The 19715-nt window shown below is 48.6% G+C and overlaps 1 protein-coding gene across 1 annotated transcript; it reads right to left on the bottom strand.

Moving 5' to 3' along the window:
* Window positions 1-518: 518 nt before the first annotated feature.
* On the bottom strand, window positions 519-6600 carry LOC144602746 (uncharacterized). Its single transcript, XM_078415883.1, has 3 exons — window positions 6505-6600; window positions 3087-3166; window positions 519-766 (listed from the first exon to the last, which is right to left on the bottom strand). Exons 1-3 carry the CDS (start codon window positions 6590-6592, stop codon window positions 632-634), a joined length of 303 nt encoding a protein of 100 aa, XP_078272009.1. The 5' UTR covers window positions 6593-6600; the 3' UTR covers window positions 519-631.
* Between the last annotated feature and the right edge of the window lie 13115 nt (window positions 6601-19715).

Raw genomic sequence — 19715 nt, 5'->3', positions numbered from 1 at the left:
TCCTTTTCTCCAGAGACTCTGCCTGACCCACTGAGTTGCTCCAGCTTTTTGTGTCTATCTTTGGTCTAAACCAGCATCTGCAGTTCCTTCCTACACATGGAATTCTTCAATGTCAGGTAACCAATAACTCCCCTCTCCTTTGTTCCATCCCTCCCTTTCTCCCACCCACCCCCTTTACCTTGTACCCCATCTGCACTCACCCACTTCTCCCTTCCCGTTCACATTATGTCCTCTAGCTTCACAATTTGCAACTCTCCTGTTCTTATCTCAAACCTTTGTCTTTTCATCTCTGGACTTTGTCCAACCATCTGCCCACCAAACACCTCCTGCCTCCCAGACCTGCATCCACCCATCACTTGCCAATATTTGTCCTGCCTCTCCTCTCTTCCAGCTTTCTTCCCCCACCTCCCCCACCACATAAGGTCTGAAAAAGGGTCCCGACCCGAAACGTCACTTATCCATGTTCTCCAGAGTATGTGGCCTGACCCACTGAGTTACTCCAGCACTTTGAGTCTTTGAGAAAGGCCGGGGGTTGTGACATTTCTCCCATCCCAGGGCCTTGTGTCCATCTTCCCCTGTTGGCGCTGTTAGCTGATCCAATTTCCCAACAAAATGCTGGCGTTCAGGCCCTTCACCTGCATTGCACTTTCTGTGAAACAGCATAGACAATGCCTGCATCCTGTCCATCTGTGGTTGCTGGGCTGTTGGCCTTCGGAAGCTGGAGAAGGCGGTATGTGGTCTCAACCCGTGAATTTAATTCCGGGGCCTGTGAAGAACAGAGAGAGGACAATTTACGGGATGCAATATTCGAGTTGCTGCGAGAAAGTATGCAGCCGGGCAACAAGTGCTTAAAGGCAGAAGATTAAATTTTCAGGTACTTTGAGAGGAAAGTTGGAACGTAGAACATAGAAAAGTACAACACGGGAACAGGCCCTTCAGCCCAGTGTCTACGCTGAACATGAAGCCAAAATAAACTAACTTCAACCGCCTGCACATGGAGTCATAGCATCATAGTGTGAAAACGGGCCCTTCAGCCCAACTTGCGCGTGCCGACCAGCATGCCCCATCTACACTTGTCCCATTCTCAGGATCCACTCCTCAGTCAGCATCTGGGGAACGAAGCGGAGAGACGTTTTGGGTCAAGACTCTATAGATGTACTGTGGGAGGGGAGGGGAGATAACTAGTATATGCAGAGGTGGGGGGGGGGGGGGGAGGGGAGGCACGAGCTAGTGTACTATTCATCTGCCCCTCTGTTCCTCTATCCACCCGATCATCCACACATACTCTTCTTCCCCACAACGTCACACCCCCCCCCCCCCCCACTCATAAGTTCATAAATCACAGGAGCAAAATTAGGCCATTCAGCCCTTCACGTCTACTCCGCCGTTCAATCATGGTTGATCTATTTTACCCTCTCAACACCATTTTCCTGCCTTCTCCCCATAACCTATAACACCCATACTAATCAGGAGTATCTGCCTTAAAAATACCCACTGACGGCCTCCACAGCCTTCTGTGGCAATGAACTCCACAGATTCACCACCCTCTGACGAAAGAACTTTCTTCTCATCTCCTTCCTCAAGGAAATTCCTTTTATTCTGAGGCTGTGACTTCTGGTCCTAGACTCTCCCACTAGTGGAAACATTCTCTCCACATCTACACTATCCAGGTCTTTCATTATTTTGGTAAGTTTCAATGAGGTCCGCCCTTGTCCAAAAATCCTTGACACCCTTACTAATCATGTATCCGTCGATCTCTGCTTCAAAAATACCCAACGACTTGGCCTCCACACCATCTGTGGCAATGAGTTCCACAGATTCACCACCCTGACTAAAGGAATTAAGCAGTTTCTTCCTCAACCATCTCATCTTCCCATCACCCACACTCTCCTCTCATCAGGTCCTCCCACCAGCCCCCCCTCCGTATTGCTGCCATCTGCCCACCTAACTTCTCTTCTTTGGTGATGAGGAAAAGGTGACGATTTGGGACAAAACCCTTCTTCAGACCCCCATTCCTTCTATCCAGAGATGCTGCCTGACCCGTTGAGTTACTCCAGCATTTTGTGTCTATCTGCAGTTGAAACCAGCATCTGCAGTTCCTTCCTGCACATATTTCTTCTTTGGTTCCAGTCACCACCATCCCTTCCCTTCCCACCAGATCCCATCATCTGTGACCCCTGGTCACCGCCATCATTCACATCCCAGACACCGTTGCTATTACCATCCCTCGTTACCTCAGTTTAACTACATCCAAAAATCCATCCCCCGATCAACCTGGATTCACTGATCAGGTGCCACCACCTTCCTCCTCCCCCCCCCCACCACCACCCCCCCCCCCCACTTCCTACAGGTTTCTCCTCCCCACTCTTTAAGTCCAGAGGAAAGGTTCCAACCCGAAACGTCAACTGTCCATTTCCTTCTCCTGATACGATGAGTTTCTGCAGCTTCAGCACAAAGTGCTGGAGTAACTCAGCGGATCAGGCAGCATCTCTGGAGAAAAGGAAGAGGTGACAATGTTTCGGGTCGAGACCTTTCTTCAGACCCTTCAGCAGTTGACCTTTTGCCCAAACGTGCCAACCAGAATCGCATCCCCTTCCTTTGCCTTCCAGATGCTGACATCTTCGGCCAAGGAAGAGGGGCCATTTGACACAACTGATGAAGCAGATTTTATTTTGCCAATGATTTGTCCTCCCTCCAACCCACTGCCCAGGGTCGTTTTTACAGCATTATGGGCCCCCGGGCAACGCAGTGTACTGGGGCCCCTACCGTTACTCTCCCCCACCCCCCTTTCCCTACCAGCCCCCCCCCTGTCATGCCGGCGAAAAGCCCTTACCGAAAAGCACTTAGCGATGGACTTAGGGTGCTACATTGTTGCGAAAAGCACTTACAGATCGCTATGAGAAGCACTTAGTGACCGAAAATGTTGCGAAAAAAGCACTTATTGAACCTACATTTTTAAAGTAGTGTTTATTTATTGCAAGTCACTTAACATACACAGATCAGCATGGGGCCCCTATGCTCGTGGGGCCCCGGGCAAGTGCCCATCAGGCCCATGCGTTAAGACGGCCCTGCCACTGCCCACTTACCTTGTTCAACTCTTGCCGTGAAACTCTGTTAAACCCAACAAATCCTTCCGCGGTGTCCGACTTACTCCTTCGATAATAATCTGACATAAAACAACGAGATAGCAACAGAATTTCTAATTGTGCATTATCCAAAGTCTTACCAATTTGTCACCATTAAATGGTGGACGCAGGGCGGCACGGTGGCGCAGCGGTCGAGCTGCTGCCCTACAGCGCCAAAGACCTGGGTTCCACCCTGACTACGAGTGCTGTCTATACAGAACTTGTACATTCGCCCCGTGACCTGCAGGGGTTTTCCCCGAGATCTTCGGTTTCCTCCCACACTCCAAAGATGGACAGGTTTATAGGTTAATTGGCTTGGTATAAATGTAAATTGTCCCTCGTGTGTGTAGGATAGTGTTAATGTGCGGGGATCGCTGATCGGTGTGGACTCGGTGGGCCGAAGGGCCTGTTTCCGCGCTGTACCTCTAAACTAAACTTAAACTAAACACAATGCATTAATACTGGATTAAAATAGTGCACATATAGAGTTTACTCTAGCTTCTTTATTCTAGGTTTAGAGTGGGTATTGGTCACTAATTTAGCCCCAGGGGTGGACAGAGAAATGAGGGGACCAGAGACGGACGAAGTGAAAGTGTGAGCCATGTGCTAATTATTGGCAGCCAAAACGTGGTGAAATTCTCCTGACACAGCGGTCGAGTTGCTGCCTTACAGCACCAGAGACACAGGTTCGATCCTGACCACGGGGTCTGTACGGAGTTTATGGAATTTGCATGTTCTCCCTGTGACTGCACGGCTTTCCTCACACATCCCAAACACGTGCAGGTTTTAGGTTGATTGGCTTCTACAAATGACCCCATAGTGTTTGGTGAGTGGATGGGAGATGGGATCACACGGAGTGAGTGTCAGGAAGGTTAGGGGAGAACTGCAGGTGCTGGTTTAAATCACAGACATACACAAAAAGGTGGACTCAGCGGGTTCGGCAGCATCTGCAGGTCCTTGCTTTTACCCCTCAGTTAGATTCCAGTCTATAAATCATTCTCATGTATCCAGTATTATAAACAATCTTTGAGAAACACAAGGTTCTGGAGTGACTCAGTGGGTCAGGTAACATCCCCAGAGAACATAGACACAAAAACAGCTGGAGTAACTCAGTGGGTCAGATACCATCTCTGGAAAAACGGAAAAGGTGACGTTTTGGATCAAGATGAAGGTATTTATTCACAAAATGCTGGAGTAACTCAGCAGGTCAGGCAGCATCTCAGGAGAGAAGGAATGGGTGACGTTTCGGGTCGAGACCCTTCTCGAGACCTGAAACGTCACTCATTCCTTCTCTCCTGCGATGCTACCTGACCTGCTGAGTTACTCCAGCATTTTGAGAATAAATACCTTCGATTTGTACCAGCATCTGCAGTTATTTTCTTACACTTTCGGGTCAAGACCCTTCTTCAGACGTTTTGACTGTAAACGTCACCTGTTCTTTTTCTCCAGAGATGCTATCTGACCTGTTGAGTTACTCCATCTTTTTGTGTCTGTCTTCGGTGTAAACCAGCATCTGCAGATCTTTCCCACACATCCCCAAAGAACATCTGTAGTTGCTGCTTTGCACCGAAGATAACCACAAAATACTGGAGTAGCTCAGCGGGTCAGGCAGCATCTCGGAAGAAAAGGAATAGGCGACGTTTTGAGGGTCTGGACGTGAAATGTCACCTATTGCTTCTCTCCAGAGATGCTGCCTGGCCCGCTGAGTTACTCCAGCTTTTAGTGCCTATCTAATAGGAAGAGGTGATCAATGGTCATGGACTCTATTGGCCAAAGGGCCTGTTTCCATGTTGTATCGCTAAACTAAACTAAAGTGAAAGGCTTTGCGGCCACCCTGTGTTCGGGAGGTGATGAGAGATGTGATGTGCAAGCATTTAGCAGCCAGGATAGTTTGGTTTGGAATTTAAGCTGAGTTTTCCCTGTCTGTTGGGTCTTTCCTTTCAACAAAACCTGTTTATGCTTTGGATGGACACAAAATGCTGGAGTAACTCAGCGGGACAGGCAGCACCTCTGGAGAGAAGGTATAGGTGACATTTCGCGTCAAGACCCTCAAAACGTCGAGGTTTTGGGTCGAGACACTTCTTCCAACCAAAAGTCACAGGAAAGGGACACGAGAGATATTGACAATGATGTAGAGATATAGAACAAATGAATGAAAAATATACATAAAAATAATGTAACAATGACAAAGGAAATAGGTAATTGTTAGCTGTAGCGAGATGAGAATGAAAAGCTGGTGCAACTTGGGTGGGGGAGGGATGCAGAGAGAGGGAATGCCAGGGTTACTTGAAGTTATTGAAATCAATATTCATACCCCTGGGGTGTAAGCTGCACAAGCGAAATATGAGGTGCTGTTCCTCCAATTTGCATTTAGCCTCACTCTGGCAATGGAGGAGGCCAGAGACAGAAAGGGCATTGTGGGAATTGGAAGGGGAATTAAAGTGTTTAGCAACCGGGAGATCAGGTATGCTTTACACGACTTTGAATTTCAACACCATTGAAAATAAATTCTTTGCACCAGACTCTCAGTCTGAAGAAGGGTCTCGACCCGAAACGTCCCCTGTTCCTTTTCTTCAGAGATGCTGTCTGACCCGCTGAGTTACTCCGGCTTTTTGTGCCAATCTTCGGTCTAAACCGGCATCTGCAGTTCCTTCTTGCACGGTCCTGGTGCAATCTGCCCTTCCCTTTGGGTATGTGAGGCCGTGACGTCGTGAGTAAACGTTAGGGTTGCCTACTGTCCCGTATTAGCCGGGACATCCCGTATTTTGGGCAAAATTGATTTCAATAGTCAATAGTCATTTATTTGTCACATACACATAAATGTGTAGTGAAATGAAACATTACCCGCAGTTGAACAATAAGACCAATAAGAATAATCAATAAAAATGCAATAACACATACAATCACAAACTAACACCAAACAAAAAGAAACATCCATCACAGTGCGTCTCCTCCAGTCCCTCCTCACTGGTTTGTCCCGTAAACTTTGATTTGTCCCGTATGGGAACACCCTTGTGCCATATTAGGCGCTGTAGGCCCGGACGCTGTAGGCCCGGACACTGTAGGCGTGGACAGTATAGGTCCAGGTAGTGTAGGTCCGGACAGTTTTGGTTCGGAGGCCCAGGCGCCACCTAATGGAGGTTGCCTTGCAACCCGTCTGCCGGCCCAGGCGACTGACATTGGTGGAGCAGGAGCACGTGGCCGCTGGTTGGGTGAGGTCACGTGGGGCGCGAGCGGTGACGTCACCTTGTCCTGTATTTGGGATTGAGTTGACCTTTGACCTACCACTAGATACCGACTACTATTCTGTACCTCTAAATCTAAATCCAAAATCTAAAAAAAATCTTAAAAATTCACTGGGTCAGGAAGGGTCACTTACCGCTGAGAACTTTGGTCAGCACTGTGGACAAGCCGATGGTGATTAGGATTAGGATCAGGACAAGGCGCGTGGGTACAGCTATATGCATCGCGTTGTTTCGCCCAGAACCTGTTGGGGTCCCGGAAGTGGAGGTCACACTTTCTGCAATAAAACAGTTGGGTTATTGTAGTAAAGTAGCTGGAAGGACCACTGTCTCAATGAGGCAACCAATGTCATGAAAAGACCCACACCACCCTGGCCACCCTCCCATCTCTCTACCTCCACAGCCTGAGAACTGTGACCACCAGCTTCCAGAACAGCGGCACGGTGGCGCAGCGGTAGAGTTGCTGCCTTACAGCGCTTGCAGCGCCGGAGACCCGGGTTCAATCCTGAGGACAGGTGCTGTCTGTACGGAGTTTGTATGTTCTCCCCATCACCTGCGTGGGTTTTCTCTGAGATCTTTGGTTTCCTCCCACACTCCAAAGAGGATAGTGTTAATATGCGGGGATCGCTGGTCAGCGCGGACCCAGTGGGCCGAAGGGCCTGTTTCCGTGCTGTATCTCTAAACTAAACTAGACTAAACAGCTTCTTCTCAACAACCATCAGGCTCTTGAACATTGCACAACAGTAACCACAGCATGCGCAATCTCGCATGGACCAGGTCATTGGTTCCACTACGGATTAAACTGTATAACTCCCCCCACCCCCCCTTCTGTCGTGGGGAATGCTGAGACTGACTTGCTTCCCCCCCCCCCCTTCCCAATCTTTGCTCATCCCCAATCCTTTCCACTCGTCACTTTAATTTCATGTTTCAAGTATTTTGTATTTTTATGACCGTTGGCAGATCAATTTCCCTACTATCAAGTTCTATCACATCGTATTAGCGTTTTGCACTATTATGCTTAGCTATTTTAGTTTAGCTTAGTTTATTACTGTCACGTGTGTGGAGGTACAGTGAAAGGCTTGTTTGTTACCTGCTATCCAGTTAAAGACTACACTTGATTACAATCAATTCGTCCACAGTGTACAGATATAGGATAAAGGATACCACGTTTAGTGCAAGATAGGGTTTGATTACAGATAGACACAAAATGTTGGGGTAACTCAGCGGATCAGGCAGCTTCTCTGGAGAAAAGGAATAGATGACATTTCTGGTCGGAACCCTTCTTCAGTCTCAACCGAAACATCACCTATTCCTTTTCTCCAAAGCTGCTGCCTGATGCACTGAGTTACTCCATCATTTTTCACAAGTTCACAAGCTATAGGAGTAGAATTAGGCCATTCAGCCCATTGAGTCCACTCCTCCATTCAATCGTGGCTGATCTCTGCCTCCTAATCCCATTTTCCTGCCTTTTCCCCATAAGCTATTCTAATCAAGAATTTGTCTATCTCTGCCTCAAAAATATCCAATGACTTGGCCTCCACAGCCCTCTGGGGCAATGTGTTCCGCTGATTAACTACCCTCTGACTAAAGAAGTTCCTCCTTACCTGCTTTCTAAAAGAGCAGCCTTTAATTCTGAGGCTATGAGCTCTGGTCCTAGACTCTCCCACCAGTAGAACCTTTCCACATCCACTCTATTTATGTATTTCATTATTCTGCAATTTTCAATGAGGTCCCCCCTCAACCTTCTCAACTCCAGCGAGTAAACAATAGACAATAGGTGCAGGAGGAGGCCATTCAGCCCTTGAAGCCAGCAGCACCATTCAATGTGATCATGGCTGATCATTCTCAATCAGTACCCCGTTCCTGCCTTCTCCCCATACCCCCTGACTCCTCTATCCTTAAGAGCTAAATCCAGCTCTCTCTTGAATGTATTCAGAGAATTGGCCTCCACTACCTTGTGGGGCAGAAAATTCCACAGATTCACAACTGACTGAAAAAGTTTTTCCTCATCTCTGTTCTAAATGGTCTACCCCTTATTCTTAAACTGTGGCCCCTGGTTCTGGATTCCCCCAACATTGGGAACATGTTTCCTGCCTCTAACGCGTCCATCACCTTAAGAATCATATATGTTTCGATAAGGTCCCCTCTCATCCTTCTAAATTCCATTGTAGACAAGCCTAGTTGCTCCAGTCTTTCAAAATATGACAGTCCCGCCATTCCGCGAATTAACCGAGTAAACCTAATAGCCCTCAGTAGCAAGAATATCCTTCCTCGAATTTGGAGACCAAAACTGCACACAGTATTCCAGGTGCGGTCTCACTAGGGCCCTGTACAACTGCAGAAGGACCTCTTTGCTCCTATACTCAACTCATCTTGTTATGAAGGCCAACATTCCATTGGCTTTCTTCACTGCCTGCTGTACCTGCATGCTTCCTTTCAGTGACTGATGCACTAGGACACCCAGATCTCCTAGTACGTCCCCTTTTCCTAACTTGACACCATTCAGATAATAATCTGCCTTCCTATTCTTACCACCAAAGTGGATAACCTCACACTTATCCACATTAAACTGCATCTGCCATGCATCCGCCCACTCATACAATCTGTCCAAGTCACCCTGCAACCTCACAGCGTCTTCCTCACAGTTCACACTGCCACCCAGCTTTGTATCAATATCAATAGTCGTTTATTTGTCACATACACATAAATGTGTAGTGAAATGAAACTTTACCCGCAGTTCAACAATAAGACCAATAAGAATAATCAATACAAATGCAATAGCACATACAATCATAAACTAACATCAAACAAAAGAAACATCCATCACAGTGAGTCTCCTCCAGTCACCTCCTCACTGTGATCACACGGTTCTTTTGGGTGGGAAGAAGGGCGATAGTGGGAAGGGGGTTGGGGTAGGATCAGCCATGATCGTATTGAATAGCGGAGCGGGCTCGAGGGGCCGGTTGGCCTACTCCTGCTCCTATTTTCTTGTGTTCTTGTGTGAGGGAAGGCCAGAATGTCTTTTCTCTTCCCCTGTCGTCTTCTCCCGCGGTCAGGCTGTTGGAGTTGCCGCGTCGGTGCGGTCGGGGCTCCCGACATTGAAGCCCCCGCCGGGCGGAGAAAAATCCCTCGGCCTATTTCAGGCCGGGCGAAGACGCTGCCGCTGCCGGAGCTCCCGATGTCGGTCCCCACCCAGGGGCCTGCGGGCTTCTGACGTCCAGGCGGCCCACGCCGGAGCCTCCGGAGACGTGTCGCAGCCGCTCCCGCAGCATCCGAAGGCAGCCAGCGCCGCAGGTTGTGAGTCCGGGCCGCGGGTGGTCCCAGGTGGTCCCAGGTGCATGGCCGATGGTAGGCCGCAGCGGGAACGGAGACACGACACAGAAACAAAGGTCGCTTCTCCGCTCGGGAGATACAATGTTACAGTTACAGTTCCCGTTCCCTCCCACCCCCCCCCCCCCAATAACATACAAACAGTACACCATATTAAACTACAATTCAGACAAAAACAACAAAAAAACACAAAAGACAAATGGACTGCAGGTAAGCCACAGCTGCGAGGGCAGCACTGGCTCCTCCGAAAATGTGCTGATGGTACTTTTAATCCCTTCATCCAAGTCATTAATGTATATTGTATATATTGTATATTGTATATAATAGAGGCCCAGTGCTGTCAAACACTCATACAGTACAATACAATTCAATACAATATATCTTTATTGTCATTGTACAGGGGTACAATGAGATTGGGAATGCACCTCCCATAAGATGCAATAATTTAATTAATTGAAACAACAACAACCCAACGAAACAAATTGTAACAGTTTTAAGACAGAATAAAGTGCAAGTAGATCTGTGCCGGATCACTGTGTGATGTGACCATCCGGCTCAGCAGGACCGGTTCATAGCAGCGATGGTCCTGGGGATGAAGTTGTTCCTGAGTCTGGAGGTGCGGGCGTAGAAGGCCTTATATCATCTGCCCGATGGAAGGAGTTCGAACAGACTGACTCATCATATGTCAACCCATTCCTGGAATCATTCTTAGAGTCATAGAGTGATACAGTGTGAAAAAAGGCCCATCAGCCCAACTTACCCACACCGGCCAACATGTCCCACCTACACTAGTCCCATGTGCCCGCGCTTGGTCCATATCCCTCCAAACTTGTCCTATCCATGTACCTCTCTAACTGTTTCTTAAACGTTGGGATAGTCCCAGCCTCATCTACCTCCTCCGGCAGCTTGTTCCACACACCCACCACCCTTTGTGTGAAAAATGTTACCCCTCAGATTCGTATTAAATCTTTTCTCCTTCATCTTGAACCTATGTCCTCTGGTCCTTGATTCCCCTACTCTGGGCAAGAGACTCTGTGCGTCTACCCGATCTATTCCTGTTATGATTTTATACACCTCTATAAAATCACCCCTCATCCTCCTGCGCTCCAAGGAATAGAGATCCAGCCTACTCAACCTCTCCCTATAGCTCACACCCTCTAGTCCTGGCAACATCCACGTAACTCTTCTCTGAACCCTTTCAAGCTTGACAATATCTTTCCTGTAACACGATCCCCAGAACTGAACACAATTCTTGTGAACATTTGGTGTCTAACTTCAGTGTAACCCTGCATCTGCAGTTCCTTCCAACACAATTCCATGAAAGATTATTCATTTGATTGTATATTTATTTGTACTTATTGTTTTTACAGGACTGTTAGGCTACAGCTAATTCACGGTCCCAGCAGATGCTGATTAAAACCGAAGATAAGACACAAAATGCTGGAGTGACTCAGCGGGACAGGCAGTATCTCCGGAGAGAAGGAATGGGTGACGTTTCGTGTCGAAACCCTGATGGGAAGGTGACAATTCAACACGCGTGACTTGATTCTTGGTTGATGGGACATTACTAAGCAAATCTCCCCGACACACACGCGCCGTTGTGTGACACGGTTCAGTTAACGGTGTGAAATGAAATTCGGCTCAGCAACCCCCAATGCGGTGAAACAGGAACATCTTCAAAGATGCAATGCCCGCGGTTTCTCACCCAAGCCCCTCCCAATTTGTAGTGGCTTCGGCTTCAATGTCGGGCTGGTCACAGAACCTACACCGGGGGTAGAGGGGAGGCAGGACGTCGGGGAGAGGGAGGTAGGAAGCCACGACGGGGGGGGGGAGAGGAGATCAGACGCCGGGAGGAGAGTGGGGGGAGGAGGAGAAGGGATGGAGGGAGAGGGGGGAGAAAAGTGGGAGGGGGGAGTGGGGGTAAGGGGAGAGCGGGGAGGGTGGGGGGAGTGGGTAATGGGGGGGTTTGGGGAAGGCACGCCAGGGGTAGCGTGGGGGGAGCGGAGCCCGGGGGTAGTTTAGTTTAGTTTAGAGATACTGCGCGGAAACAGGCCATTCGGCCCACCGAATCCGCTAGATACAGCTCTTAAGGATAGCGGAGTCAGGGGGTATGGGAAGAAGGCAGGAACGGGGCACTGATTGAGAATGATCAGCCATGATCACATTGAATGGCGGTGCTGGCTCGAAGGGCCGAATGGCCTTTCCCTGCACCTATTGTCTATTGGCTATTGACCACTCGCACTATCCCACACACACCAGGGACAATTCACAAATTTACCGAAGCCAATTAACCTACAAATGTTGTACGTCTTTGGAGTGTGGGAGGAAACCGGAGCACCCGGAGAAAACCCACGCAGGTCACGGGGAGAACGTACAAACTCCGTACAGACAGCGTCCACAGTCAGGATCGAACCCGGGTCTCTGGCGCTGTGAGGCGGCAACTCTGCCGTCGATGGGAGGGAAGGGGGTTTCTCTCACTTTAATGACCCCGCTTTGACCCCATTGCTGTTTAGACTTTCATGCATTAAGTGTCCCCTCTGTGTTTGAACGCTACCTGTTTGAACGCTGCGCGGGTTCCTACCTGTCTCAGTGCGGTCATTGTACACCGTTAATGTCACGCTGTCTTTAACTCTGCAGTTTCCGCCGCTGTAAACCGATATCTCGTACACTCCGCTGTCATTGCGCCGTAAATCCCGCAGTAGCGGGGACCCATTCTCGACGTCGAGTTGGACTCGCCCCGTGTGGGCTGGATCGACCGTCCATCGATCTGAACAGTTACAACCGGGTCGGTCAGGGTGTGGAGAGCAGTCTGGGGATCGGCTCAGTCTCATAAACGAAGTTGTGCTGGGCTGTAAAAACCACTCTAATGTAAGCTGGGAGCAGGGGTCGGGTATGGAGTAGCTGCTGGCCAGAAGGGCCGAGCGGCCGACGGTCCCGTTCACTTCTCTCTCAAGGACGCTCACGGTGACCTGGCTTCCTGAGGCTGTAACACAACAGATAAAGAATCAACGGGGAGGAGGGAGAGAGAGGGGGGAGGAAGGGGGGAGGGAGGGAGGGAGGGGGAGGAGGGAGAGAGGGAGGGAGGGAGAGGGGGAGGGGGAGTAAGGGGTGAGGAAGGGAGGGAGGACGGCAGAGGGGGGAGGGAGGGAGGGGGGAGGGGGGACTGGCGGCGACTCAACAACACGATAATGACCCAGGCTGCGGCGAAGGAGGGGGTTGGAGTGGCAGGGAGGGGGGGGGAAGAGGATGAGGGGAAGAGGGAGGTGGGGAGAGTGGTAGAGAGGGAGGGAGGAGATAGGGAAGGGGAGGGGGAAGGGAGGGAGGGAGGGAGGGAGGGAGGGAGGGAGGGAGGGAGGGAGGGAGGGAGGGAGGGAGGGAGGGAGGGAGGGAGAACGGGTAGTGAGCGGGGGAATGGAAGGGGAGTAGGGGATGATGGAAGGGGAGTGGGGATAAGGGAGATGGTGGGGAGGAGAGGGAAGAAGGGGAGTGGGAGTGGAGGGGGTGTGAGAGGAGAGGGGAGTGGGAGGTTGGGGGTGACGGGAGGGTGGGAGAAGGGAGGTGGGAGGGAGTGGGGTGGATGGGGAGAGGGTGTGAGAGCATGATAGTGGGGGAGAGGCAGTGAGAACGGGGAGTGGAGGATGTTAGGCGGCTGGGAGATGGGCAAAGAGGGAGTGGAGTGGGAAGAGTGGGGGGGGAGATGAGAGGGTGGGGGGAGATGAGATGGTGGGGGTAGGATTAGCGGGAGTGTAGGGGAAGATGGGGGTGTACAGTTGGGGGAGGGAGAGTGGGGGGAAGGGGGTGAGAGAGAGGAAGGTGCGGGGGGAAGGCTAGAGTGTGGACACACGCCGCAACAACACACTGGCGGGGATAGGCTTGACCTCAATACAACCGGCTCCCCACTAGCGCGTTACCGGCTGTGAAATGTTCCCCGGGGTCGCGAAGGCGCTCTTCGGATCACAGTGCTTTTGAAGAGCAGAACCGCTACACAAAGGGGCTGGGACACACTGGCCTTCTGCGGCCCACATGAAAGACAATAGACAATAGGTGCAGGAGGAGGCCATTCGGCCCTTCGAGCCAGCACCGCCATTCAATGTGATCATGGCTGATCATTCACAATCAGTACCCCGTTCCTGCCTTCTCCCCATACCCCCTGACTCCGCTATCCTTAAGAGCTCTATCTAGCTCTCTCTCGAATGCATTCAGAGAATTGGCCTCCACTGCCTTCTGAGGTACAGAATTCCACAGATTCACAACTCTCTGACTGAAAAAGGTTTTTCCTCATTTCCGTTCTAAATGGCCTACCCCTTATTCTTAAACTGTGGCCCCTGGTTCTGGACTCCCCCAACATTGGGAACATGTTTCCTGCCTCTAACGTGTCCAACCCCTTAATAATCTTATACGTTTCGATAAGATCCCCTCTCATCCTTCTAAATTCCAGTGTATACAAGCCTAGTCGCTCCAGTCTTTCAACATATGACAGTCCCGCCATTCCGGGAATTAACCTAGTAAACCTACGCTGCGCGCCCTCAATAGCAAGAATATCCTTCCTCAAATTTGGAGAACTGCACACAGTACTCCAGGTGCGGTCTCACTAGGGCCCTGTACAACTGCAGAAGGACCTCTTTGCTCCTATACTCAACTCCTCTTGTTATGAAGGCCAACATTCCATTGGCTTTCTTCACTGCCTGCTCCGGCCCACAGGAAAGACTTGGGCTTTGTTTCAGACGGGCGCCAGTCTGGATTGGATTTCACAGAGTGAGACTAAACGCAAATTGGAGGAACGGCATCTCATATCTCGCTTGGGCAGTTTACATCCCAGTGGTATAAATATTGATTTCTCCCACTTCAGGTAGCCCCGGCATTCCCTCTCTCCCCATCCCTCCCCCACCCAAGTCACGCTAACTTCTCGTTTCCACCCTACAAACAGCTAACAACGACATGTTTCCTTTACCATCGTCACTTTTTTGCATATCTTTCATTCATTGTTCTTTATCTCTCCACATCACCGTCTATATCTCTCGCTTCCCTTATCCCGAACCACTGAAGAAGGGTCTCGACCCGAAACGTCACCCATTCCTTCTCTCCAGAGATGCTTCCTGTTCCCGGTGAGTTACTCCAGCTTTTTGTATCTATCTTAGATTTCCACTGGTACTTTATTTCCACAGTCAGTCATCTCCGTCTCCGCTGCCCCAACCCCCGCTCCTTCTACCCCCCCCCCCTCTCCACCCTTCTGCACCGTCCCTCTCCCCCCCTCCTTCTCCACCCCCTCTACCCCCCTTCTACACCATCCCTCTACCCCGTTCCTTCTACACCCCTTCTCCCCCCCTCCTTCTACACCGTCCCTCTCCCCCCTCATTCTCCACCGTCCCTCTTCCCCCCTCCTTCTACACCGTCCCTCCCCCCCTCATTCTCCACCGTCCCTCTCCCCCCTCCTTCTACATCGTCCCTCTCCCCCCTCATTCTCCACCGTCCCTCTTCCCCCCCTCATTCTACACCATCCCTCTCCCCCTCCTTCTCTACCCCCTCCTTCTACACCCCTTCTACACCGTCCCTCTCCCCCCCTCATTCTCCACAGTCCCTCTCCCCCCCTCCTTCTACACCATCCCTCTCCCCCCTTCCTTCTCCACCCCCCTCTACCCCCCTCCTTCTCCACCGTCCCTCTCCCCTCGCTCATTCTACACCGTCCCTCTACCCCCCCCTTCTACAGCGTCCCAACCCCCAGTCCCTCCAACCCTCTGCTTCCTCCACAACGTCCCACAAAGCCAGAGCTACACATTTCAAGCGGCAGTTGCCCCCTGCGGTTGTCATCCCGACTTTAGAGTGTGGGAGGAAACCGAAGATCTCGGAGAAAACCCACACAGGTCACGGGGAGAACGTGCAAACTCCGTACAGGCAGCTCCGTAGTCGGGATCCAACCCGGGTCTCTGGCGCTGTGAGGCGGCAACTCTACCGATACCATTCATCCAAAACAAAATCACAGTAAAAAAAATCCAGAGAAAAATCCGACACCTACCTCAAACACAGACGTGTTTTTTACAAGTTGTGTAGGAAGGAACTGCAAGTGCTGGTTTAAACCGAAGATAGACACAAAAAGTTGGAGTAACTCAGCGGGACAGGCAGCATCTCTGGAGAGAAGGAATGGGTGACGTTTCGGGTCGAGACCCTTCATCAGAGTCTCAACCCGAAACGTCACCCATTCCTTGTCTCCAGCGATGCTGCCTGTGCCGCTGAGTTACTCCAGCATTGTGTGTTTACATGTTCACAGTTCATTGCAGTTGCTTTTTGAAAGGTGTTTTTTTTTTACTCGGAGGATAACACAGCTGCCCTGTCCTTTCCTACACTGAGCGGGGGGGGGGGGGCTAGAGGAGGGTTGATGTGGTTCAATCGCACAGAAACCTTTCCTCTTTACGCCAGTCCCACACGTCGGAGTGTCCAGGCCAACGTGGCGATGTGGCGGGGATCCCATATAATGAAAACTGGTAAAAGGTGCAGCGAAGATTTACGGGAATATTGCCCGGACCCAAGGTCTAAGCTAGAGGGAGAGGTTGAGCAGGCGAGGACTATTTCCTTGGAGCGCAGGAGGATGAGTCGTGAGTGTTTTATTATCATATGTCCCAGATAGAACAATGAACTTCTTACTTGCAACAGCACAAGAGAATATGTAAACATATTAAACAATATAATAACCGACAGAGAGGAAACAAGTTCAGTGTGTGTATATATGCACATACTCACAAACACACACATATATATATATATAGATCAAAGATAGACACCAAAAAGGTGGAGTAACGGTGGGAACAGCTATTCACAAAAGTAAAGGGTCGAAACCCTTCTTCAGACTGGATTGGGATAAGGGATACAAGAGATATAGACGTTGATGTAGAGAGATAAAGAACAATGAATTATAGATATTCCAAAAAAGGATGATAAAGGAAACAGGCCATTGTATATATAGACCATATATGTACGAAACGTCACCCATTCCTGCTCCCCTGAGATGTGTGTGTGTGTGTGTGTATATAGTGTAGGAAAATAACTGCAGATGCTGGTACAAATCGGAGATATTTAATCACAAAATGCTGGGGTAACTCAGCATCTCAGGGGAGAAGGAATGGGTGACGTTTCGTATATATATATGTGTGTGTGTGTGGGTGTGTGTGTGTGGGTGGGTGTGTGTATGTATTTATATATATATATATATAATGTATATATATAGTGTAGGAAAATAACTGCAGATGCTGGTACAAATCGAAGGTATTTAATCACAAAACGCTGGAGTAACTCAGCAGATCAGGCAGCATCTCAGGAGAGAAGGAATGGGTGACGTTTCAAGTCGAGTCCCTTCATGAGACTGATATATAAATATACTCCAGCATATATATATATATATATATATACGTACACACAAAAAAAACCCAATAATAGTGCAATAATAACTATGTATTAATAATATATCAATAATAACTATAATAACTAAGTCTATGTAGTTCGGAGCTAAAGGTGGTCATGAGAGGGAGGGAGAGAGCAAGCGAGCGAGTGGGGAGAGAGAGAGAGTGAGGGAGAGGGAGGTAGAGAGAGAGAGAGAGTGAGGGAGAGGGAGAGAGAGACCAAACGAGACCACACATCAAAGGTAACAGGGGCTCAGCGGACTACTGTACACTTTGCTAATGGGGGGATTGTGCTGTGTTGTGGCCATACTTTACTGAACTGTATTACAGATGAATTTCACTGTGCAATTTGCACATGTGACAATAAAGCACCATTGAACCATAGAACCATTGAAGAGGCAACGCACCCAACCAACTGGTTGATAAATTTTAAGTCGAAGAAAATCTTGTAGTTGACGAAAATTTGAAGAAAATAGCACAATTCACAACAATATGAACTTTGAATTGAGTTGCCCTATATTATCGAATGGTAGAGTGAAAGTAGCACAGAAGACTATTCAACCTTTCATTCCGTGCCTGCGCTTTACAGGATAACTCGCTGGTTCCACACAGTATTCTCAATAGTTTTGTCATTATTTTTCTTGCCGTGTTTCTCCACTTCCCTGTTAGGAATCACAGTGGAACCTACCCCCACAACCCCAGATAACAGTGCATTCCAGATCTCAACTTTGTGCTTCGTTAAACAAAACGTTTCTTCTATCCAGAGATGTTGCCTGTCCCGCTGAGTTACTCCAGCATTTTGTATCATCTTCGGTGCAAGCCATTATCTGCTGTTCCTTCCAACAAGTTTCACCTCATGTTGCTCTAAACAGTCAGAAAAGGTTTGGAGGGACATCAACCAAGTGGGATTAACTAGTGAGGCAACTTGGTTAGCATTGACGGGTTGGGCCGAAGGGTCTGACTCCATGCTATATAACTATGACTATCAGTCTTTTCCTTTATTTTACACCCATGTCTTTCTATCAATCACTCCTTGAAGAAAACAGCCTCCTACCGACCACTCTGTCCAGACCTTTCATTATTTTATATATTTATCACCAAATCGCCCCTCAAGCTCTCTTGCACAATAAAAGCTGCCACAGCCCCTCTAATCCCTCTTCATAACCATTCTCTCATCCCGGTAAGCATTCTCTTTCATATTATCAAAGTGTTAGGAAAGTTTATTGCCAGTATGCCCAGGTACAATGAAAAGCTTTTGTTGCGTGCTAACCAGTCAGCGGAAAGACAATACATGGTTACAATCGAGCCGTCCACAGTGTACAGATACATGACAAAGGAAATACATTTAGTGCAAGATAAAGTCCAGTAAAGCCCAATCAAAGATAGTTCGAGGGTCTCCAATGAGGTAGATATTATCTCATGCGGGCTTGTAGGTCTCTGTACATTGATCCTAATGTGTACGGGGTGGATGACAAGTGGAAGTTTTCAAGAGAGAGCTAGATTTAGGACTGATGGAATCAAGGGATATGGCGAGAAAGCAGGAAATGGGTATTGATTCTGCATGATCAGCCATGATCATATTGAATGGCGGTGCTGGTTCGAAGGGCCAAATGGCCTACTCCTGCACTTTCTATGTTTCTTTGAATAACGTGGAGCTAGTGTGCTTGATGATCAATGGTCAGTGTGGGCTTGGTGGGCTGAAGGGCCTGTTTCCATGCTGTACGGAGTCATAGAGTCATGCAGGATGGAACCTGGAGGATAACTGGTGGGACGCTGCTCTTAATAAAATTCACACAAGCGTTGACTTGTGCTCGTCTCACTCTCATACAGTTTAAGGTACTCTTTAGAATTCATTTTTTCCAAAGCTCGACTGTCACAAATTTATCCCAATATCACCGACAGCTGTGACAGATGTCACTCTTCATCCTGCAATTTAATCCATATGTTCTATTCTTGTCCATTATTATTTTGCTTTTGGCAGAACTATTTTAATACTATGTCAAAAATACTTTCGATAACTATAAACATCTCTCCCCATATTGCCATATTTGGGCTTCCAGAAGACCTCAACCGTTACACCTCCATGCAATTAGACATTCTTGCTTTCACTTCCCTACTGGCAGGACAACATCTTCTTCTTCACTGGAAGTCTACTAAAGCTCCCTCCAGCTCTCAGTGGCTCAGTGATATCATGTCCTTTCTAAAGTTAGTGAAGATTAGATATTCACTGAGTGGCAATTCTGATAAATTTTATAAGTGGCAATCTTTTTAAACGTTTTTCCACTCTCTGCAATCTCTGTCTCCGAACTAACGGATCCTTTTTTTTGTCTTTTGTTTTGCTTTGTTTTGTTCTGTTTTATTATATCTTTGAAACACAGAAAGTATGACTAGTTTTTATTTCAATCTATTGAGATACACAGTACTTTGATTGTAATATTGCCATTTTTGTTTCTATCCTTTGACTGTGATTCTCATCATTGAACTGACATTGTTTTTAATTTTCATGTGTCATATTTCTTAATAAAAATATAAATTAAAAGAAGGATGGAAAAAGGCCCGTCAGCCGAACTTGCCTATGCCGACCAAAATGCCCCATCTACATTAGTCTCACCTACATGCATTGTACC

This window comes from Rhinoraja longicauda, chromosome 19 (genome assembly GCF_053455715.1).
Source record: "Rhinoraja longicauda isolate Sanriku21f chromosome 19, sRhiLon1.1, whole genome shotgun sequence".
Lineage (NCBI taxonomy): Eukaryota > Metazoa > Chordata > Chondrichthyes > Rajiformes > Arhynchobatidae > Rhinoraja > Rhinoraja longicauda.
The sequence above is the reverse complement of the archived record's forward strand: the minus strand, read 5'-3'. Positions and strand labels throughout refer to the sequence as shown.